This window comes from Chelmon rostratus, chromosome 2 (assembly GCF_017976325.1).
Source record: "Chelmon rostratus isolate fCheRos1 chromosome 2, fCheRos1.pri, whole genome shotgun sequence".
NCBI lineage: Eukaryota > Metazoa > Chordata > Actinopteri > Chaetodontiformes > Chaetodontidae > Chelmon > Chelmon rostratus.
Genome location: NC_055659.1, coordinates 23,676,244 through 23,698,478, shown reverse-complemented (window position 1 = coordinate 23,698,478; position 22,235 = coordinate 23,676,244). Strand labels below are relative to the sequence as shown.

Genomic DNA, 22,235 nt, shown 5'->3' with positions numbered 1-22,235 from the left:
TAAACACCAAGATTCATTAGTACAATGTGGACACACTAAATCAGATACGTGAGGGAGGTGTCCTCATTTTAAAGTCGTTAAACTTAATAACAGGATCTCAGTTTTATGTCTTATTCATGCTAAGTGCCTCATGCAGCAATTCCCAAATGAAAGCAACTCAAAGCAATAAATCCGTAACATACTTTCAGGCAGTTTTGCACAGTTGTTTTCATGTGATTTTTGTTGCAAGTAATAACACATGGTGCTGTAAATAAACTGAAAGACTGGATTATCGATCCAGTTACAGTTTGCACACAGACTGATCGTGACAATTTGACCAATTTCTGCCACAGAGTAATTTAACTCAAATAGGCCATTTCTCTCCTCCTGTCTCTCCTTGACTGTTAACCGGTTTTATAGATAATTGCTAAAGTTATAGGGCTGAATCACACAGAGCAGAGCAATTATCAAGTAATTACTAGTTGAGTCAATTATTTATCTCTGCTTGCCATTGTTAAAGTGAGTGTTCCTACATTGTATTAGAGTCAAACTCAACTTGCATGAAAGAATGGCAACACTTTGAAATATGTGCTAAATACACTTTCTGACCATTAACACGTGAGACAGAAATACAGTCTGATATAATCTGCAGTAGGTATTCCCGGTAGTGGGTTTGCTGTATAGCTGGGCCATACAAAAATAATGGGTAAATGCTGCCACCTGTTAGATCTGTGGTGTACTTGCCGCCTCCAATGCTGCGTTCGGAACAATCGGAAATGTTGTAATTCGGCTAAAACTTCATTGGTAATGCTAGGTTAGCTCACATGCCTTTTATCTTCTGCGGGCAACTAGCACGACACAGCACGTATGTAGTTGTCAAATTAAAACAGCGTTTAAATATTTGCCCTAGGGACTATTTTATTTTATTATTATTGCATGAGAGTGTTTGTATTTACTACTGCTGACTTCGGCATCTGAAGGCAGATTAGTAGCCAAACATGGCGGGCATGGATGAGCCGTAAGTAGCTGCCGAAGAAACAAGAAACACAGTCATTAACTGCCGGAAAGATGCTTTCACATCTCATTAACCTACGAAAGCACAGCATGAATGAACCTTCTTTTATTCCCTCCTTTTAGGGAGAAGAAAAGAAGGAGAGTAGTGGAGCTGACTGAGAAGTTAGTGATGAATTGGTAGAACTGTCGGAAGGTTTGAGGTTACGAGACAGAAGGAAGGTTAACGTTAGCTAGCTGAAGGAGCTAACCTGATATTGATTGCAAACAGAGTACACTGACAGCTAGGCTACGGACAGAACCACTGACCAGTTGGTCGTAACAAGCTAACACGTCTTTACATAAAAGTGATGTATCATTCACCTCTATGCAAAGTTAGAGGTCTTGACTGTACCATGTCGCTGTTGACATGCTACATTAGCTGTTCACCTAGCCTAGCTCCGAGAGCAGGCTAGAGGCAGGAGGGGAACGCCAGATGACCCGTTAAATGTCAGAGGATCAGAAACGCCCACCTGCCAGGAATATGTAGTTTTACTATACGTTCACGTTGTTAGACAACAAAACGTTACACATGTTAAAGCACACGCTGACACAGGGCAGACATCAAAACACAAGGCAATGTTACAGTACTTATCGCATGATCTCCTTGGATTGCAAATAGAACCCTTACTATGTGACATTTAATCACAGTATTGAGTGTAGGTCTTTTTTTTTTCTCTTTTCTTGCATGATCTCAGTAGACGTAGAGGTTTTTGTGTAATATCAAACCATCCAGTGTCACGTTTGCCATCCATCATTAAATACCTTGACAGTGGCAGAGATGCTGCTGATGACACCTCCTAAATGCACATATTGTTGTCTTCAGGATGGTGGTTGATGGAGGCAGTGGACACACCTGTGAGTGGGAGGGACGATGGAGCCATGTGAAAAAGTTTCTGGAAAGGTCTGGGCCCTTCACGCATCCCGACTTTGAACCCAGCACAGAGGTAACAATTACAAGGAGTGGAATGATTTAAGGTTTTTTTTGTTGCATTTGGTCTGTTATGTGTCGTCTTGTATTGCTCTAATAAATGGTGTCTTTATCACCTCTCACCTCAGTCATTGAAGTTTATGTTAGAAACCTGCAAAATCCTGGTCATTGGTGCTGGTGGTCTGGGATGCGAGCTGCTGAAAGACCTGGTATGAGCACTATTATTATGAATATTTAGAAGGTGTAGTTAATGAATGGCTAACACTATGTTGTGTGTTTGTTTTTTTTTCATGCCGTGGCTCAGGCTCTATCAGGCTTTTGCCACATTCATGTTGTCGACATGGACACCATCGATGTCTCGAACTTGAATCGTCAGTTCCTCTTCAGGTCAGTGGAATTGTAATGTAAAAATTTCTACGCCTAATTTCTGACCCGTATTATCAGTTAATGTAATACTTGGAGCAAGTAGATGTGTTTTTTAAATGTGTGTATAATGTTGACCAGGCAAAAAGATGTAGGTCGGCCCAAAGCAGATGTTGCAGCTGATTTTATCAACACCCGCATACCTGGATGCTGCGTCGTCCCGTATCCTTTTGATTGACCAACTATTGCAAGATTTCACATGCTTGATTTAAATGCAGTTGTTTAAAATTCCCGCAATCTACCTAAATAATGTCATAAATCACAATTTAAAAATGTTGGCGTAGACACCATACAGTTTGGTGAAAGTAAGTGAGCATTCTGTCCAAATAAGAAGTTTTCCTAAATTCTTTGTGCAGACATTGTAAGAAAATTCAAGACTTAGATGAAACATTCTACAGACGTAAGTATTTTTAGAATTATTAATTCCAGATTTTCCTAATGCCAGGTTGGAGTATCATGACTTGGTTTGATACACTTTTCACTGAAAATAAACTACTTGAGACCAAAACAAACAGACTAAAAAGCCATTCCAGCAGTTAACAAGAGCCAAATATTCATTCCCTTGCAAATTGCTTGTTATTTTGAAAAACACCGGTTCCATAACTAAAACGCCACTTCACAGCACTCCATCCCCATTCTGCACCTCTCACAAAGCCATTGATAAGATTTATATGATATCGCGTTCCATTTTTCTGCTGTACAATACACACATTAGGTTTTTGCATGATGGCATTTTGTTACACGTCCATTTCTTTGAATGTGTCATTATCAGACATTAGATTTAAATTCATCTTTCTGTTTTCATCTAGAGTTCCATATAATTGTCTGTGGACTAGACTCTATAGTTGCCAGGAGGTGGATGAATGGTATGCTGGTGAGTTATTCGTCTTCACTGCACTCTTTGTCACAGAGAAAGAAGGACTTTCTGCCAACTGTTTCTGCTCTATTTTGTCTGTGAAATACTTGCATTTAGAAATGGTAAAGCCGGAAGATGTTTTGCGTAATCACATGCAACTCCTCTGTCTTTCTGTGCAGCTGTCTTTGCTGGTTTATGAGGATGGTGTCTTGGACCCAGGTTCCATCATTCCTTTAATTGATGGTGGGACTGAAGGCTTTAAAGGCAACGTCAGAGTCATTCTCCCCGGCATGACCGCGTGCATCGACTGCACCCTTGAGCTTTACCCTCCTCAGGTGAGGGGTAGCCTTTTTCTTTTTTTTTTTTTTTAAATAAACTAATGTACAACTTAGTGGCCTTACAAAAAACAGTTCCTGGTCAGCTTGTTGTTAAAATACACCTGTCTTTATAGGTCAACTTCCCCATGTGCACTATAGCCTCCATGCCTCGTTTGCCTGAACATTGTGTTGAGTATGTCCGGATGCTGCTGTGGCCCAAAGAGTCACCCTTTGGAGGTATGAAATCACACTGCAGTTACTATTATTTCTGTTGAGGGGTAATTTGTCTGACATACAATGACTTACAAACCTTTACAAACGAGTAAACTTCAATTATGGTTAAATTCTTGTTTGTGTGTGGATTAGATGGTGTGGACCTAGACGGGGACGACCCAGAGCACATCCAGTGGGTGTACCAGAGATCTCTGGAGAGGGCAGCAGAGTTCAACATAACAGGAGTCACATACAGACTAACCCAGGGTGAGCACACATAACACTGCCACCACTGTCACCACAAGAGCACAGCTAAATTTCTCGCAGCTCTGCTAGGAGACGAGCCAAAGTACATAAAAAACATAGCAAGCTGTTGCTGCCCTACTGACGGCGATGGAAGTTTGGTATCTTAGTCTGTGTCTCTAAAACAGTTTTTTTCTCTGTGTAAGACAAATGGTAAAATAACAACATCTTAAGATGTTTGCTCTGATCAGCAGATTTGTAAAGCTTGTATTTCTATGATCATCCGTTTTTAGAAGTAAGCAAAATATATTTTCTGTATCTTATTTAAATATTGCAGGTGTTGTAAAGAGGATAATTCCAGCTGTAGCGTCTACAAATGCTGTCATAGCTGGTGAGTAGCTAAATGTGCAGGTGCACAGACCTGTGGATTGATGCCCTCATGAAATATATGCCCTGCCATATGAGAGTTGATCAAACAGTTCTGAGTATATTGACTTCAATGTAAACAGACATGTCTACCTGGACATAACAGTTTTTTTCTGTTTCATTTGACCCAGCTGCTTGTGCAACCGAGGTTTTCAAAATAGCATCAAGGTGAGTTTTCAGGTTCTGTTTGGCAGCTATACGCACAAAGTGAAGGTTTGTGCATTTCACCGATTCTCATGAAATTACCATTTGCATCTGCAGTGCCTCTATACCTCTCAACAACTACATGGTCTTCAATGATGTCGATGGCCTATACACATGCACTTTTGAAGCAGAACGGAAGGTTTGTCCCTGAATTTCATTTACCAGTTCATGGCAGACGGCCAGATAAGTTTTCTGCAGTAATAAAATTACCTTTTTGTAAAATATCTTTATGTTCACTTCTAATGCAGGAAAACTGTTCAGCCTGCAGCCAAGTACCTCTGGACTTGCACTTTTCTCCATCTTCCAAACTCCAGGAGGTGTTGGACTACCTAACTGAGAGTGCCTCCCTGTAGGTTTAGCTGCCGTATCTTGATTTATTAGTAGTTACTACACTATACTTAAGGTCTGCTTATGGTCTTATTTATTTGCTGTTGGATTTTTATTTTTGCATTGTTTTTAATAACCAAATATAATGTGTTTTTTAAGACAAATGAAATCACCTGCTATAACAGCAACAGTGGACGGAAAGAACAAAACATTATATTTACAGGTAATTAACCTCTGGTTTCACCCTATTGTGTGTTTTTCAGTCTCATGATAATGACTGTGTCCTGTTGATGTTATGCAATTGTGCAATTTTTGGTTTGGGCTGACGTTCAGTTGGTGTTTTGTTTTACAGTCTGTCGCTTCAATTGAACAGAGGACGCGGCCAAATCTGTCCAAAACGCTGAAGGGTGAGGTGCTTTATTTACCTGAACATGTTTCATAGAAATGGCGATGCCTACACTCTGAATTTGTCAGATGAATACACTGTGAATATACTGACTCACTAATGAACATGTTTTTTCCAGAGCTGAGGCTGGCTGACAGGCAAGAACTGGCTGTAGCTGATGTCACCACACCCCAGACCATGTTGTTCAGACTCTGCTTTACCTCATAGGATGAACTCAGGCACTCCCCCAACCAGTTGTCATTCTTGTTTCTTGGCCAACCATGACTTGATGCAGATACATAATACTAAAAATGGCCTAAACACTAGAACAATTTACAGTCTATTCAGTCACAGTGTAAATGATTGTACTTAATTTAATTGTTTTAATGTACTTATTGACTAAAGCTGATGTTTTCAACTGAAAAGCCAAATCATAATTCAACACCTGTCATCATACTTTGTCTGCATATGTTCAAGATTTCTGCATTAATGTGTTATCTGCACTACAACCTAAAATGTGCTCTGTGCAAAGAGACACGCATTTATTACTCCGGAAAAGATTATTCTGTACTTTTTGTGGTTTTAAATATTTATTTATTCCAACACAATTTTTTAGTTGCAGTAACCACTCAAGTGGTAATCAACAGACACTGATAACGATGTGTGAACTGGAATAAAATGTTTTTCTTATAAAGTTTCTGTTTTCTTTATATGTACATACATGTATTTGTGGAAGTGAAATATTATTTACCCAACAAATTTAGTGTGTTGAATTGAGAGACCTTACTGTATAAGATCTACTTTGCTTTAGAGGCCATTTGGTCACATGTATCAATGCAGGCTGGACGTTTTGTTTTCATGGTATTTAATATCTAAAAGCAAAGGCTCAAAAATAATGTAATAATAGTAATGTGTTCGTATTGGAATTTTGTAGAAATCAATGATCCTCTTGCTGTGAGGTTAAACATTTAAACGGTTTAAAATGCAGACTTGTGTGTTTTGGAGAGCCTTCCTCTGCTGACGAGACTACAGGCTCTCAGGCCGCGGTCAGACCGGATCATGACGTCATGGTGCTACGTGGAAAGGAAGTCGGGAGCAGGCTAATGCTAGTTGGGCTACAAGTTGAAAGCGACCAAAACAAACGATGACGGCCGAGCAAAGGAGCCGAAAAAAAGCCTGGATTAACCATGAGGATGCCTTTGCTTTGAGTGTTGTAGAGTTCTAGATACAGTGTTAGAGGTACCTTTGTTTCTACATGACTGACTTGTTGAGATTACGCGATTTTGAGTGCCAGCTAGCCAGTCTGAGCTGTAGGTTAACTGCATCTGGTATTGATGCGGTTCCTGTACCCTAACGTTATGCGTTGGCTAACTCATAGCTTTGCTAACTAGCGGTGGTAGCTAGCTGTCCGCAAAGCTTTTCTGGACAGAACAATATTTGAAATTGCGAAACATTGCTCGCACCAGGTTATCGTTGACAACGAAAAATGCAGAGACAAAAGTAACTGTACGTCATGCGGCAACACCAAGTTTCCTTTAACATCTGTGTTAACAATTTGTGAACTTGATGATAGCTAGCTAGCCTAATAGTCAAAATGAGTTGGTTCAACGCATCTCATCTGTCTAGCTTCGCTAAACAAGCTTTAACATCAGCACAGAAGTCAATCGACCGAGTTCTCGACATCAAAGAGGAGGACCAATGGGGTGACACAGCTGTAATGCCCTATGATGGTACGTAATGTAACTCAGGATGGTTAACAGCTAGCTAATGTTGTCATATGCAAATGTCGCATAACTGCTATAACTTGTACAAATTCTTTTCTACCAGATGTTACATTACCTGCAAAGCTGTCATTAAGTGGAGGGTGGGGAATGACGCAGTGGGAAGCACCCCCTGAAGAAAAGACCATCACTCCTCCTCCTTCTTCCGAGGCCATCACTACCCCTGTCACCCGCACAGTTGTGGATGAATCCGAAAACTTTTTCAGTGCCTTTCTGTCACCTGGCGATGTACAAGGTGTGACCAAAAGCCAGGTAGTGTCTGTACCCCCTACTAAGTCTCAAAGGCGGCCTCAGGAGAAGGAGAAGAAAAGCAAAGGAGCAGTGGTCCAAAAAGAAGTGGAGACTCAAAAGTCAGCACCTACTGTCAAGAGTCATGAGAATCAGACAGTTCCTGAGAGCCAGCCCCTTGAGCCGGAGTCCACGCTGGCAGCACCTTATCCAGACACTGTCCTCCTGGAGCCAGTTTCTCCTGCTGTGGCTTCTTCCGATGATCTTCCTTGTACCCCTGACAGCAAAACGAGCAGTGTGAAAACAGATGTTGGCTCAACACTCTCCGTAGACTCAAAAACAGAGCAGTCATGCACTCCATCAGAGCACCAAGTTGAACAGGATACCACAGATTCTGCTGAACCTTCTACTGTCACTTCTGAACCCAAGAGCTCTACCCCTTCAGATCCTTCCCCCTCCTCTTCCTCTAAAGAAGTGCTTATAGAGAATAAAGACTCAAAGGTGGAGGACCGTCAAAATGATACCCCCTCTCCCCCAGTCAGTGCTTTTTCCTCAGGAACCTCTACCACCAGTGACATTGAAGTGCTGGACCATGAGTCTGTGTTGAGCGAGAGCTCAGCCAGCTCCAGACAAGAAACTGGGGAGGGTAAGGCTGGCCTTCACCTGATGCAGGGCTCCTTCCAGCTTCTCACTGCCTCCACCTGTGGAGATTTCCCCCGTCTCGAGGACTATTCCAAACTCACGGAGAGCTGCGGCTCCTCCTCAGATGCATTTGAGCGCATAGATTCATTCAGTGTGCAATCACTCGATAGCCGGAGTGTCAGCGAGGTTAACTCAGATGATGAGATCCCTGGCAGTCGGACACTGGCGTCTGTCACTGCAGGCCCTGCTCCTTTAACAGTGTCATCACCTGTCTGTCAGAAACAGGAAGATGGCCTGGTGGAGAAGGTAGGAGAGGAGGAGGAGGAGGAGGAAGAAGAGGGCTTTCCTGAAACAATGAGGGAGCAGTCGCTGGATGAGATGGAGGAGAGTGGACGGAGTGCGACGCCTGTTAATAGTGAGCAGCCTGAAGAGTTGACAGAACAGGAACAGGGTTTTGAGGCTAATGTCACACTGTGCGATCTCACCTCCAAAGCTGAAGAACAGAGCATTCCACCAATCACAGAAGAGATGAAGAGTTTCTCAACAGTTCAGATTTTGGAGCTTCAAAAGGTAGCAGTTGGTTTTGTATTCCTTCTGTACCTGGTAGCATCACTTGTAAGGATTTGTTTTATGGACCTGTTATACAGATGTGTATGAAATCAATGTGTGGATCATGTTGAATACACTTGAGTTTATTGTTCAGCTTCAAATCACCCTAAACCCAGTACATACTGTTTGTCTTTTCCACAACACCTTGATAAACAAATATGAAGGATATTAGTTATAAATTAGTTGTGAATATTGAACCATACGGAAGAAATAGTAGACAAGTAAAGCTGTTTATCTGAGCACAAGTAATTAATTGAAAAATATCTTGCATAACTTTGCAGTAATCACAAAGCAACATTTTATACATTTAATAGGTAACAACAGATGTGTTTAGCACAACTCCGTATTTTACATAGCCTTCCTTAGTATGCAAAACAGAAGTAAATAGCTTAGCTAGACTGACATGTCATATTTCCATACTGTCTTGCAAGTTCTTCAGAGTGTGTTGTCCAGAGAAACACATTGTCTTTCCTGCCTGACAGCTTTAATCCCAACTTTGCCATGTGTTTGAAGACCTTTGCACACTATTGTATTTTAAAAATAACTGCCAATGCATAGTTTTGTGAAGAAGAGTTCGGTCAGGAATCAGTATTTCCCCCATCAGAGAAATTGTTATACTTCATGAAGAATGCTACAGGTATATTTAAATACTACTATCCTGCTTTTTTAGGCTTTCCTGTGCAGCTGCTGTTGTAAACACAAAAAGTGTTGTGAACTTGTTGTAGGTCGTTGATGAGCTGTCAGGCCGCCTTGAGAAGAGAGAGTCTCAGCTGCTGACAGTCAGCAAAGACAAGGCCAGGCTGGAGGAGGAGTGTGACAATCTCAAAGAGTGAGTATATGGCACACACACACACACACACCTTGTTCATGATGGCACTGTAAATAATGTTGATAAGAAAGCTGTTTCGATTAAAGGATAACTTTCGTTTTTTACAACCTGGACTTTATTTGTAGCATTAAATACGGCCATTTACCAGCATATCATGACAAAATATTGGAATATGAACGAGTTTCGCCGCAGATTATGCGTTATATAGAGGCTGCACATGGATGCCCCGAGTACTCGCATTATACGGATATACGCGCCGCTCCTCTGGGGCTAATTTCTTCAAAACGACTCCAAATGCCACCAAAGTTGTCTGGGTGAGTAAATGGGTGTATTTAATGCTACAAATAAAGTCCAGGTTGTAAAAAACAAAAGTTATCCTTTAAGAGACTGATGTCCTTGTTGAGATCCAGGTCAGACAAGGCAAGGTAGTGCCACTGTATTATGTTGCTTCTGTGAAAATAGCAAATGCCATACATTTGTTGGGCTCTTAAGTTCAGCTACAAAAGTGTTTTAAATAGTCTTTTAATAGTTTGAGGCTGTATAGATTTTGACAATTAGCTCTCACACTAATGACTGTGTTCATCCTCTAGTGAAGTGCTAAGCCTGAAGGAGGAGAGCTCCACTGTTCAGTCCCTAAAGGATGAGTTCACCCAGCGCATAGCCGATGCAGAGAGGAAGGCTCAGCTGGCCTGCAAAGAAAGAGACATAGCCAAGAAGGTAAATGAAATATTAGTGATCTGAGCCTCTACTTCTACTGTTAGTATATATTTGCGTTCCAACTACCCCGGATTTATTTACTCTGATGGCAAAATTCAACATCTAACATGTCCGAGGTGTCTGTGTCAAAGACAATATTTTTCTGTGCTGCAGGAAATAAAGGGCTTGCGAGAAGAGCTCTCTACAAGACTTAACTCCAGTGACACAATGGAGATCATCAGAGAGAAGGAAGAGCAGATCCGAGGCCTGCTGGAAGAAGGTAAGACTAATCATTGTAGCAGACTCTTATTCTTCCCCTCAGGAGAGGCTGTTCAGTTGAGACTGTTTGAAGTGCTTTTACTTTGTCCAACTTCACACAAAGTTGCTCAAGTAGCACATGAGGTGTTGAATGAAGAGTCGGCATGATTTGGGGTTGTGGCTCCAAGAAATAACAATAAGAAATAACTGAAATTGCGTAAAACCTCTGAGGGTAAGCCAGAGATCCCTCATTGTGGGACAGCAACAGGAAGACTTGTATTTTGACAAATGTAATGAATGGATGGAAAAGTGTGACCACCATGCCTTCAAAGTTATAGCAAATGATTTATTAGGGCTCAAGAAAGCATGCATAGATTGATGTTGATAGAGTCGAGTGTGGACAAACTGGGTATCGTCTTCGCATCTGTTTTTAACTGGACCTAAGTTGGCTGATTGAGTGTTGATTTTAGGTGAAAAGCTGTCGAAGCAGCAGCTGCAGCACAGTAACATCATCAAGAAACTGCGTGTGAAGGAGAAGGAGAGTGACACCAAGATCACCAAGCAGCAGAAGAAAATCAAGGAGCAGGATGAGGAGCTCAGGCAACTGCAGCAGGTCAGATTGTAGTACAATTTAACAACAGAAATCATCTCTACCCTGCCATTGTGAAATGGCAGACTTTCGAGTTTGCTGATATGGGCGATCTGGTCAGTAGTTGTCATTTTCTTCATCAGTTAATGTCAGGTGTGCGATTAAGGAACTTCTCTAACAAAATGTCTTTTTAGTCTTCTTGTTGTTTCAGTGTTTGACTTTTTGTTGTTGTTGTAGCTTTTCATTTGAAAAGGCAGGATTTAATGTCACCCGATGGGGGTTGATTTAAAAATCAATGTAAGCCAAAAACTGTTTTTCACACAATCACTACACCACTTTCTGAAACGAGTAAGACACGTGTACCATACTTGGTATATGAAAACAATGGTTTGCAAATTGACGCGTAAATTCACAGCTCAGAACTATATTACTGCTGCTAGTGCTGGTTTTCTTCAGGATTATGGAAAACTTTCAGGTTTAACATGAAGATGGGATGAGTAAATGTTGTGTACCTGTGCCTTGTTATTGATTTACCACAATTCATTACTGTTATCTGTTAGTCATAAACCTATGTAAGCCATAATTTGATTCCCCTGCCCCTTCCTTAATTACCTTTCATAATTATAATGTTATAATTAACTTAAATAACTATTTTTAGTATAATCGTGACAACAATCCTGTGCGTGTTTATGTGCTTAGGTTCTAGATGGGAAGGAGGAGGTGGAGAAGCAGCACAGGGAGAACATCAAGAAACTGAACGGCGTGGTGGAGCGGCAGGAGAAGGAACTGAGCAGGCTGCAGACAGACAGCGAGGAGCTGCAGGAGAAGAACAGGAGCCTGCAGGCTGCTCTGGACAACTCTTATAAGTAAACACTGACACACCCTGCTGCTAAGCTCCTGATGTAAATCTAACCCAAGCCAGCTATTGTATTTGTACCACACATTTAATTTTGCTTGACAGAGTATACAGCGCAGGCTAAGTGTTTGGAAAGTGACATATTTATTGTGTGGTACTCCACTGGTTTTTAGATTTCAAATGATGCAGTGAAAAAGAGGTTAAAGTGTCGACTTCCACCTTTAATTTGAGGGTGTTTTCATATACATTGGCTGAGCAGTATAGGAACTGTAACCGTATTTATACGCACTCCACCAGTTTTAAGGGGACAGCTGTCATAGGGTTGGGTGGTGTTGATGGTCTAATTCTACATCTCTGTTGTCAGAGAGCTGGCAGAACTTCACAAGGTGAATGCCAGCAGAGCCAGTGAGGCAGAAGAAGCAGCTCTTAGCAGGGACACACTGGCCAAGGAGCAGCTGAGCCTGGCTCTTGAAAAGGCCCAAGAGGAGGCCAGGATTCAACAGGAGGCCCTGGCCGATCAGGTAACATGGGCTCATGCGGCACACACGCACCATTGAACGATTTGTTTGCTCTGCATCTAAGTAAAGCGTTAGAGGCTCATCAATCAGAAGCACACCTTGCATAAATTAATGTTAAGTTTGCACCGTGGGTGGCTTTAGTGCAGCCTCAATAAACCTTAATCTTCAAATAGGATGCAGCAGTGCAGCTGTTGTTTTCACCATATTTGTATTTCCGCAGTGCAGTGGGTACTTACTCAGGCATGCAGTGACGATGTGTGATTCTTTCACTATAACCAGAGTGCTTTCATTCACAAAATCACCATCTGTGGAGCACCACCAGGGCTGGACGATGTAGTGAATTTTTACCACATGTTCTTGCTAATTTTGTTGAATAAAAAATGCTACAAGAAATAGTCAAGTAGCAGTGTCAATATAACAGTGACGTAAATATGTTTTATGTACACATTTGTGTTATTTAAACATACATGAAAGTAAGCCAGTGTCTAATGTATCGTTCCACCCTTTTCAGCACTAGACGTTCATTGAATCACTGCCAGGTTTAATAGGACATCCTTTATTAACTCTTTCTCATGTTGTGTACAGGTGGCTGACTTGAGACTGGCTCTGCAGAGGGCTGAGCAACAGCAAGCAAGGAAAGAAGATTATTTGAGGGAGGAGATCAGTGAGTTGCAGCAGGTAACATAATATTCTGTTTATAGGGTACCCATGAAGCTGGTTTCCTTTGACAAGAGGCAAATATAACCATCATTTGGACAGGGACAGGATTTATTTTAGGCATTTTCTTGTCATCTTCCACAGCGGCTTCAGGAGGCAGAGACAAGGAACCAGGAACTCAGTCAGAGTGTCACCTCTGCAACACGGCCCCTACTGCGCCAGATCGAGAATTTACAGGCCTCACTCGGCGGCCAGACAGCATCGTGGGAAAAACTGGAGAAGAACATCTCTGACAGGCTCGGTAAGAGGCGGGAGTTTAAGTGTATGTGTAAAGCAACCATCAAAAGACATTGTTGTGCAAAGTGCAAAGCTCTCCCTTTTAATCCTTGTTTTCTTTTCAACAGTGGATGCCCAGGCACAGCTGGCTGTTGCTGTGGAGAAGGAGCGATCAGCAACAGAAGAACTGCTGTCCATCAAGTCACAGCTGGCCTCTCTGGAGTCCCAGAATTCCCTGGTCCGCCAGGAGAAGGCGCGACTCCTGGCACAGGTGGACGCTGAGAAGAGCAAGAGAGAGAAGCTGGAGGATGAGAGCAGCAGGTAACAGATTACAACTTAAAACTCAAGCCTACAGGGTTGGGAGTGATATGGTGCATCCAACTGTCTATTCTCAGTGTATTTCGTTATGACTAGAATTTACAGGGTTGAATAGATAAATTGATGACAGTTAGTTGGTTTATGGCTTTTAATATGCTAATTGCTAACCACGAGACCGCCAACAAAGTGTGCTGCATGAATGCAAAGGAAGGAGCATCAATCATTTTTGTCATTCTTTCCAGAACCTTTATTTTAAATCACTAGTAGATAACACTGTGATATTTACGCTACATTCAGTTTCTTCCTTTTGCCTAGATTGTCACCCTAAATATTTAGTATTCTATACATATGCTGCATATGTGTATGTGAAAATTATTGGCATAGTTTTTCTGGGTATGATAAAACATATGATTTTTGTCACCACATCCCTCTATAATGCTAATGCTTCCTGGGGAGAGTTTTCTTTTCACAACAAACCCATTTGTGAGTCAGAGGGTAAAGCGGAGGCCAGGGGGGACCCCCTCCTGACAGAAGCATTCATGCGTGTGTACATAGCCTTTGTGCCACAGAGTGATCTTCTCTGAAAAGGCCAGGTATTGTGTCTGGGCCAGTGGCGCAATGGATAACGCGTCTGACTACGGATCAGAAGATTCTAGGTTCGACTCCTGGCTGGCTCGGAAGAATTTTTTGCTTTATGCTAAAAGCTATGACTATATGTATGAAGCACTGCGCAGGCAATTTATGACAAGCGAAGAAAAGATATCCTCATACTACAATAAGATTCTTCTACAGTCTCATAACTACATGTGGCTGTAAATAAATGGCAGAAATCTGATCAGTTAAGCTGATGTTGTATATAGCTCTTGACTACTTAAGGAAACATGAAGTTCCTTCATTATATTTCACACGATTATGCTGATTTCATTGAATTATAAGCATGTCAGAGGGGTATTTCACTGGCACTGAGTCTTGGATACTGTTGATTGTAGAGACATATTACTGGTTTTCTCAATGCAGGGAGCACATTGAGCTGGAAAATCTGCGAGGAGAGCACGTACGGATGCTTGAAGATGCCAAGAAAGAAAAGGTACCATAATTCTCTTTCCTACTCTTGTATCTTCTAGAAACAGCTTCCTCATGTGCATCTTTCTGCTTCTTCCACCAGCTGCTGCTGACCAATCAGTTAGAGATGGAGAAGATGAAGGTGGAGCAAGAGAAGAAGAAATGCTACTTGGCACAAGAGGCACTCAGGGAAAAGGTTTATGAGAATTTTAGAGATTATTAACACCAGATTTTATTTTTAGTCTTTTTGTTTAATCCAGATTTCTCTATTTAAGGTGTTCAGATGTTTTCACTTTGCTTGCTAACGGTTTGGATGTGAATTTTTTCTCTATCAGGAGCGAAAGGCCATGACCCACTCTGTAGGAGAGCCCCCAGCCTCGTCCACACCCTCCCTGTCCCGCTCCAGCTCCATCAGTGGGGCAGACAATGCTGGTCTGCACACCTCTATTCTTTCCCAGGTACACGCTGAGGAAACATGTTACAACCTAGAAATAAAGTTCTTACATGCTTGGATTTGTGCAGCTTGACTGGTCTTACACCTCGTTTTACTCGTCCACAGGATGACTCTTTAGACCACTCGCTGAGTACCATGACCATGTCCATGAGCGGAACCAACCTGTACGAGGCCGCCAGGCTGTCTGGAGGCTCCAGCATCATAGAGAACCTCCAGTCTCAGCTCAAACTCCGAGAAGGAGAGATAGCACAGCTGCAGGTAGCAATTCAGAACAAACTCACATAAAGCTGCTTCATTATCATTTTGATGGTGCTGCTACATGTCAGCACCACCTGTCTGCAGACAGAACGCTGGCTAAATCTACAATGTTTTCTTATAATTAAAAATAGGGCTGTACAGCTTTTTGTTTTGCATGTCTATTCATTCTGTTTAAACTGTATTTGTGGACAGTTGCATATAAAAATTAGGTTACACTAATATTATTAGTATCATAGTATTTGTAGAATTGGATTAGAAGCTTCAATCGTAAAAAAAAAAAACACATTCGGTACAGCCCAAATTTTAAAAATAATATATTTAATTGTGAAAAAAAACAGCATTTTGATAGTGCAGGAGATGGCTGTTTTTTTTCTGAGAGGCAGCTGTGTGCCAGTGGTTTATACTACCCTCTTTAATTTCTCCTGCTGTTGCAGCTTGAGATCTCCAATCTAGAGAGGAGTCGTTCTGTGATGGCAGAAGAGCTTGTACGACTCACCAATCAAAATGATGAGATGGAGGAGAAAGTGAAGGAGATCCCCAAGTTGAAAATTCAACTCAAGGTAAGGTTTATATAAGGAAATGGAGGACGCATCACTTATTTATTTGTTCATCAGTTCCTGCTGAGAGGTGCTGTACTTGCAGAGGTTCCTCTAATTTGGGCGGCTGTGCATTTCAGGACCTGGAGCAGAGGCACAACACCATCCTGCAGATGTATGGAGAAAAGGCTGAAGAGGCAGAGGAGCTGAGACTAGACCTTGAAGATGTTAAGAACATGTACAAAACACAGATAGATGAACTGCTGCAGAACCAGAAATAAAGTTTTTATTGCCCTGTGTTACTTCTGGGACACTCACAAACAAATCAGTTGACCCTCAAAGCCACATGTGCATTCACAGAAAAAGACCAGGCAGAGAATCTTAGTTTAATCACTAAAGAAAATTCATTTATCTTATTTTAATTAATTATTACATAATATATTTAAGTGGGGTATTGGGATTATGCATAATGTACGATGTATTATTACAGAACCAGTATGAAGGATAGCCACAGTTTGTGATTCGGGTGTCTATTTGAAATCTTTTGGACTTCCAGTAGTACAAAAATAATTGGTCATGATTGAACCTTTCTCATAGCATTGTATAGACAGTTTATAACTGTAGGAGATGGTGAAGGTTTTTTTTGCACTATACAAATTCATCCTTATTTCTGAATGCATTACAGAATTGAGGAACTATATGACAAAATATTGTACAGAGAAATGTATGTATTGTTATCTCCTTACAAATCACAGAATGTGGCGTAGACCTGAGAGTAGTTTGTGACTGAAATCCTTAAGATTGGATGTTGAGCCGTATAAATATGTAAATGAATAAACATTTATTTGGGTGGTGGAAAATACGATCATTCTTAATTTGAATTGTGTGGAATCACACTTTAGAGAAAAGTAGTTTCACTGCATTCACATTATATACCACATGATCTTAATAATGCACTAAACCCTTTAAATCTCTTTATATGTTCTGAATGATTTCATGAAGATGTTCTATCTATGTTCTTATGCAAGACTAAATGGACTGATTAAATTTAATTAAAACTGACCCATGTTTTATGTGTGAAACATGCTACATAATCTATGTGGGAACAGATGTTATTTTAAAAACATTTAATCACATTGGGATAAAGTTCTATAAAAATATATGAATGGTTGGGAAACTCGTATAATTAATGTTTCTTTGATGACACCATTAACATAAAATTAGCCTTAAAATGAGAGCAGCTGCGGTGATTGGGATTGAGTGGAATGTAGAGAATATGTGGTCCTCAGCGCCACCCTGCGGCTGTCGCCTCATATTACACGCCGGTGAGGTTTCCGGTGTTATGGCGACCACTGGCAACATCGTCGCTTCAGTCTGGAGGGCAGCAGGCTGTGCATTCAGGTAAACTACCGCCTCTCACACAAACTCACACCAACCTTATGTGAACGATCACTGATAGTGAGTTTCTTGACCGTCGGAAGTTTCAGAAATGTGAAATATATCTGTATTTCCAGTTCTTTTGTTATCACATCGGTAACGTTAACGTTGCATCTTCAATTAACGTTAAGTGGTCTCGGCTTTGTCAAGAACTAACGCTACACGTTAGCCACCACCTAAACATGTAAGACATTAGCCTCCAGACAAGTATCCCCATGTTTAACCGCCCACTGAAGAAAAGAGTAAGTAATACGTTGTTACCTCCACATATCCTCAGTCTTCAGATCTATGTGTGAGCGGTCCTGGCGGCTTGTAACGCTATCGTTATCCTTAAGCTCAACTAGTGCGTTAACTAATTGTCACTAGCTAAAAGTTTAACAGTAACTTTACAGTTGATTAGCCGGCTATAGTCAAGTTTGCTTCTTCTCTGAGAGCACACATGTTACAAGAACATGAGTATGTGCCGTAATTTAACGTAGGGGACATACTAGAACTCCCTAAAGAAAACCCTTTGCCGTACAGAAACAATTAAAATTAACCTTACGATAATAATTAGCTACTGCTAGTCCCATCATAAGACGCTGTGCCGCTTTGTGTCTCAGATATGAAGCTGTTTTAAGGCAGCACGGTAGTTTCAGGCACTGTTTTTCACCGTTTTTAACACTCTTGTAGTATCTCCTTGAGAACGTGTGTAATTATTTACTTGTGATACTGTTAAAGACATTTTCTTTTTCGTTACAAGTCGTGTCAGTAGCATCAGCCCCTCTCAGCTCCTTCACATGTGCAGAGACTTGGGAGCCATTGTTAGGCAGCACTATATAACAGCCGTCACACTAATGTGCTTTTATCATTAATTTGGGGAGTGAAGACTGTCAGTGACTTTGGGCTGTGTAAGCACACGCATTCTGAACAAAACTGCATGAATCATGGAAATATGACTGGCCGTGTTGTGTGTTCATACTGGCTTGGCCACCTGGAACTGTACAGGTCATATTATTAGCAGCCAGCAGTTTGCATTTGCCCTTTCAGCCTCGGTTTTGATTGCTCAGACAACAGTCGGAAAAAGGGTCAGTAATACTTCCTGCAGCGGGACCTTTTCCTTATGTGGTGCTTAGATCCGCCTGTAGCCAAGTTCCCACACACTTGCTTGTGCCCACATGCTTGTATACTGTGGTGTTAAGCTTTCAACCAAGATTACAGAGTGCAAGTCTGAGTCTGTGTCTCCGTCTCTCTTCCTCCTCTGCTTTTTTCCTCAGGTTGCTGTGAAGGGAGACGGCTATCTCACATGTCCCTGTGAATCTGACTATGCTGCTCGTGGTAGCGCTGGCCTTAGTTTTTTCTTTCACTGTGGTCACCGCTGAGAGGGCAGAGAACACCAACCACAAACCACCAGCACCGCTGCTCAACTACAGCAGGATCTCCCTGCCACCAGAGCACGTACCCCGCTACCTCTACAACAACAAGAGGGTTGCCAAGCAGTGCCGTCTGGACCCACTCTGCCCTTTTAAAGTAAGATATGCACTCTGTCGTCTTTTCATTGTTCAAATTTGTTTATAGTGTAGCGTCAATGTTAGCTTGTTTCTTTGAGTTTTGCTGTACTGTGAGGAAAAGCTCTAACAAATCCCCAACAGTTAATTGTCTGTCAAGTGTGTTAAGGTTTAGATCATGACTAATACCAACATGAAACAACATAGCAGCATTATGATGAGTGTGAAAAGGCAGCACATCATTTAATGAAGATTGCACTCAGTTGCAGTTTTGAGTGATGTGATTTCTGCACATTGATGAGTGGACACTGCTGTCCTGTGGCTAGTAAGAAGACATCAAAGACTGTTCTGGCCATGCTCCATACAGGATGATTTTTAAAGTTCAGAACTATGGCTTTGGCGCTTCACATAGACAGAACATCAGAATTATTGTTTGACTATAGCTGTTAGCACCCTTGTAACTTGTTAAAAAAGTACTTTGCTTGACTCTAACTGAAGCAATGAATGAGTGGCGTTTGATCTGGGGTTTAATTAACAAGTGCAATTGCAATTGTAGTAACAGAAGTACTAGAGAAAAGCATGTTTTAGATACTTATAGTCCTGTTGTGTATAGGTTATTTTTTGTTCTCCATCAGTTTAGTTGACTCAATAATTGGATTAGCAAATATTCTTGATCTAGTTTTGGTCTGACTTTGCTTTCTTAGCACATGAAAATGATTGTGTGTCCACAGAGTCTGCATTGTGTCCATAGTAAGGCAGGGAACCCCCGCCCTTCCTCACATGCATGTATATATTCACACTTTTTCTTTTACAACAGGATGGACTGCAGGATCTGTCTGCCTGCTGGGGTTATGAGAAGAACTGTGACCCAGAGAAGCGCTTTAGCTATCCAGTCTGTACCAAAGCTGACTCTGGATGGTACTGTTCCTCACTTCACATTCTAACACACTATGTTCTCACCTAAGTTCTCACTCACATCCTTCTCAGAAGTATAATGCGGATTCATAATTTACTTTTCACATTCTCCTAGCAGCCATCCATGATGTGTCAGGTGCTGCATAATCTGAAGTATAACAAATGATAGCAATCTTTTATTCATAGGTATTGGATTTACTGAACCACAGTCTCTGTTATTTTTCCTAAGATAAAGTGTACTCATTCATGGCATGCGTCATTGATGAACCATTATGGTTCTGGCTTTGCCACTCTGCCTAAATCTCTGATCTGTCAGGGCCCGTTCTCTGGAGGCAGCCCAGGAGCTTTTCTGGAAGCAGGCTGATTTTGGCTATGTGAAGGAGCGCCTCTCTGAGCTCAAAACACTCTGCAAGGCCAGCAAGCCAGTAAGTCTGCTCATTTCCTTAGTTCCCACAGGCCTCCCGAGTCAACAGGAAGAAACAGCAGGTAGAAACAGACACAGTTTTAAACAAAAGTCCACAGACAATAGGCCTGAACATAATTTGCAGTTCCAAAGCAGTAGTGTAGGGAGAGTATAGCAAAGAGACGGCTCTTACAATCCCCAAAGGTCCAGACGCTATTCATGTCACCTAATTACTAAATATTTCTGCTTTTCCAGGGGGACTCATCATTAAAATGTAGTAGCTACACACGCTTCTGCAAGGCAACCAACCTTTACCTGGACTTGCGTAAGCCTCGCAGAAGTCATGAGAGGTCGGTATTCTTGAAAGTGACATGGACATGAAAAAAGCACTACACTGACACAGATGCCTGTGTTTTGAAACTCATCCATGTTTATGCTGTAGATACAATGAGGACTTCATTCAGAATGGTGAGATCGGCGGTTGTTGCAGACTGAACAAGCGAGCACTTGCTGCAGAGGGAGAGCACAAGAGCCCCTTACAATCCTGGTGAGGAACTACACACGCATTCACACACCTACTTACTGAGCTTTAGCCAATGACTTTGGTATGAGCTCTTGTGAATTGGTGAAAAAATGGGTTTATGGCTACAGATTGAGGCCAAAAGAATGTTTCCTGACTGGGAATTGAACCCGGGCCGCGGCGGTGAGAGCGCCGAATCCTAACCACTAGACCACCAGGGAGGGGCATCTGTGACAACTGGTTGTCTGAGATTTTTGGGCTGTAGTAACTCAGAATGCCACTAGATGGTGCTTTTCTCTCACACAAGTACTCATTTTGCTGACCATGTGCCTGTAGGTATTAATGTAGCATAAAACTTTATTAATCTCACAATGGAGAAATTTACTCTAACAGAAGCCCTTCAGAACCTGTTTTTTGAGCTGTTTCCTGATTGTCTAGTTGTGCAACATATTAACAATAGTTTTATATTGACATTTGGCAGCAAATTAATGAAGTATTGGCAGTTAATGATGGTTATAAGTGAAAATGGCAAGGACCAATCCCCCTCACAGAAAGCTGATAGACGAGTATTTTACAGACGTGATGTACAGCAGAATTACTGATGCAGTATTAAAAATATGACATTAAGAATTCACCCAATCCGTTAAATACAAATGTACCTTTAATTTGGCCATTTTGTCCACAAACAGCTGTGAAGTAATTCATCAAAATGTATAAAAAATAAAGAGATTCAGTTAATGGAAACAAAGTGCTGCTGCTTACAGGCTAAGTAATCAAACTAATCTAAACAACATCAGGGGTAGTAGGGTACCTTAGAAAACATGAGTGTCTCACAGTTTTTCTTTAGAGTAAATCTCACTGTAAATCTTTAGAAGTATAAGACATTCAATTGCTTTCAAAATGCAAACATGTAAACTGGACATTTTAAACGTGAACTGTAAACTGTCCAAAAGTCACATCAAAGCTTTAGTGCACATGCAGCGACATCACCAAGACATCATGTCCAAGTCCACCGCCGGACCACAACAGAAAAAACTTAAGGAAGCTCTACAACTACCAGCTAGCTCTCTTCTGTTGTGGTCCGGCGGTGGACTTGGACATGATATCTTGGTGATGTCGCTGCATGTGGTTCCTGAGGTTGGTCGTGTTTCCGCAAAATTTTATCTCCATCTGGCATATCTTGCAAATTGCTTTGCTCCTGTCAAGTTCCTTTTTTGCCTCGACATTTCTAAAACCGAAATAGCTTTAAGCTGGTCTTTTCAAATCTGCAGCTCGGCTAACTTCGCTGCTACCGCCCGACGCCATGTTGTTATGAGAAGTATCTTCATGCCGTGCCTGTGCGAGTCACGTCCTTATTTATACAGTCAATGGTCATGTCACTGGTGGGGTTAAAGTTAACCCAGGAAAAAAAAAATTATATATATATATATATGTATAAAAAATTGATCTTAGGACACGAAAATCGATTTTTTTTTAATAAAATGAGAATCGATTTAAAATTGGCGGATCAATTTTTTTCATCCCAGCACTACATTTGAGTTGTACAGTCTGA

At 41.4% G+C, this 22,235-nt stretch overlaps 3 protein-coding genes and 2 non-coding genes across 8 annotated transcripts in view; 4 read left to right on the top strand and 1 right to left on the bottom strand.

The window, feature by feature from the left end:
* Window positions 1–784: 784 nt before the first annotated feature.
* On the top strand, window positions 785–6,042 carry uba3 (ubiquitin-like modifier activating enzyme 3). 4 transcript variants are annotated; one of them, XM_041953111.1, is made up of 18 exons: window positions 978–997; window positions 1,117–1,155; window positions 1,856–1,976; window positions 2,089–2,169; window positions 2,265–2,347; window positions 2,465–2,545; window positions 2,740–2,783; window positions 3,193–3,257; window positions 3,419–3,574; window positions 3,691–3,793; window positions 3,923–4,036; window positions 4,350–4,403; window positions 4,570–4,606; window positions 4,700–4,781; window positions 4,891–4,991; window positions 5,129–5,192; window positions 5,322–5,376; window positions 5,494–6,042. In XM_041953111.1, the coding sequence occupies exons 1-18, from the start codon at window positions 978–980 to the stop codon at window positions 5,580–5,582; spliced, it is 1,389 nt and encodes a 462-aa protein (XP_041809045.1). In that variant the 3' UTR covers window positions 5,583–6,042. The 4 variants fall into 4 exon arrangements, with proteins under 4 accessions (XP_041809046.1, XP_041809048.1, XP_041809045.1 ...); XM_041953112.1 differs by lacking the exons at window positions 978–997; window positions 1,117–1,155 and adding an exon at window positions 785–844; XM_041953114.1 differs by lacking the exon at window positions 1,117–1,155 and having other exon boundaries at window positions 965–997.
* Window positions 6,043–6,456: 414 nt separating this feature from the next.
* On the top strand, window positions 6,457–16,983 carry tmf1 (TATA element modulatory factor 1). Its single transcript, XM_041960313.1, has 17 exons — window positions 6,457–7,084; window positions 7,182–8,575; window positions 9,340–9,443; window positions 10,034–10,160; window positions 10,314–10,419; window positions 10,868–11,010; window positions 11,686–11,852; window positions 12,207–12,363; window positions 12,946–13,038; window positions 13,162–13,318; window positions 13,422–13,614; window positions 14,629–14,698; window positions 14,777–14,869; window positions 15,009–15,131; window positions 15,233–15,385; window positions 15,820–15,945; window positions 16,062–16,983. Exons 1-17 carry the CDS (start codon window positions 6,949–6,951, stop codon window positions 16,200–16,202), a joined length of 3,483 nt encoding a protein of 1,160 aa, XP_041816247.1. The 5' UTR covers window positions 6,457–6,948; the 3' UTR covers window positions 16,203–16,983.
* trnar-acg lies at window positions 14,216–14,288 on the top strand. Its single transcript has one exon. It is a non-coding gene; the product is annotated as a tRNA-Arg (tRNA).
* Window positions 16,984–17,251: 268 nt separating the features above from the next.
* eogt (EGF domain-specific O-linked N-acetylglucosamine (GlcNAc) transferase) overlaps window positions 17,252–22,235 on the top strand; it is a 32,359-nt gene continuing 27,375 nt past the window's right edge. Inside the window, exons 1-6 of the mRNA XM_041955626.1 lie at window positions 17,252–17,322; window positions 18,615–18,867; window positions 19,663–19,763; window positions 20,077–20,185; window positions 20,419–20,513; window positions 20,606–20,710. Coding sequence (XP_041811560.1) covers window positions 18,664–18,867; window positions 19,663–19,763; window positions 20,077–20,185; window positions 20,419–20,513; window positions 20,606–20,710 — 614 coding nt within the window. The 5' untranslated portion in view covers window positions 17,252–17,322; window positions 18,615–18,663. The remainder of the gene's footprint in view (window positions 17,323–18,614; window positions 18,868–19,662; window positions 19,764–20,076; window positions 20,186–20,418; window positions 20,514–20,605; window positions 20,711–22,235) is intronic.
* trnae-cuc lies at window positions 20,833–20,904 on the bottom strand. The gene has a single exon. It is a non-coding gene; the product is annotated as a tRNA-Glu (tRNA).

Coding starts and splice junctions, on each gene's coding strand:
- uba3 (XM_041953110.1), top strand. CDS start 1,088: ATGAACCTTCTTTTATTCCCTCCTTTTAGGGAGAAGAAAAGAAGGAGA. Junction 2,784..3,192: donor AGATGAAACATTCTACAGAC/GTAAGTATTTTT, acceptor GTTTTCATCTAG/AGTTCCATATAATTGTCTGT. Junction 5,377..5,493: donor TCTGTCCAAAACGCTGAAGG/GTGAGGTGCTTT, acceptor TGTTTTTTCCAG/AGCTGAGGCTGGCTGACAGG.
- tmf1 (XM_041960313.1), top strand. CDS start 6,949: ATGAGTTGGTTCAACGCATCTCATCTGTCTAGCTTCGCTAAACAAGCT. Junction 11,853..12,206: donor GCTCTGGACAACTCTTATAA/GTAAACACTGAC, acceptor CTCTGTTGTCAG/AGAGCTGGCAGAACTTCACA. Junction 15,132..15,232: donor ACACCTCTATTCTTTCCCAG/GTACACGCTGAG, acceptor ACTCGTCCACAG/GATGACTCTTTAGACCACTC.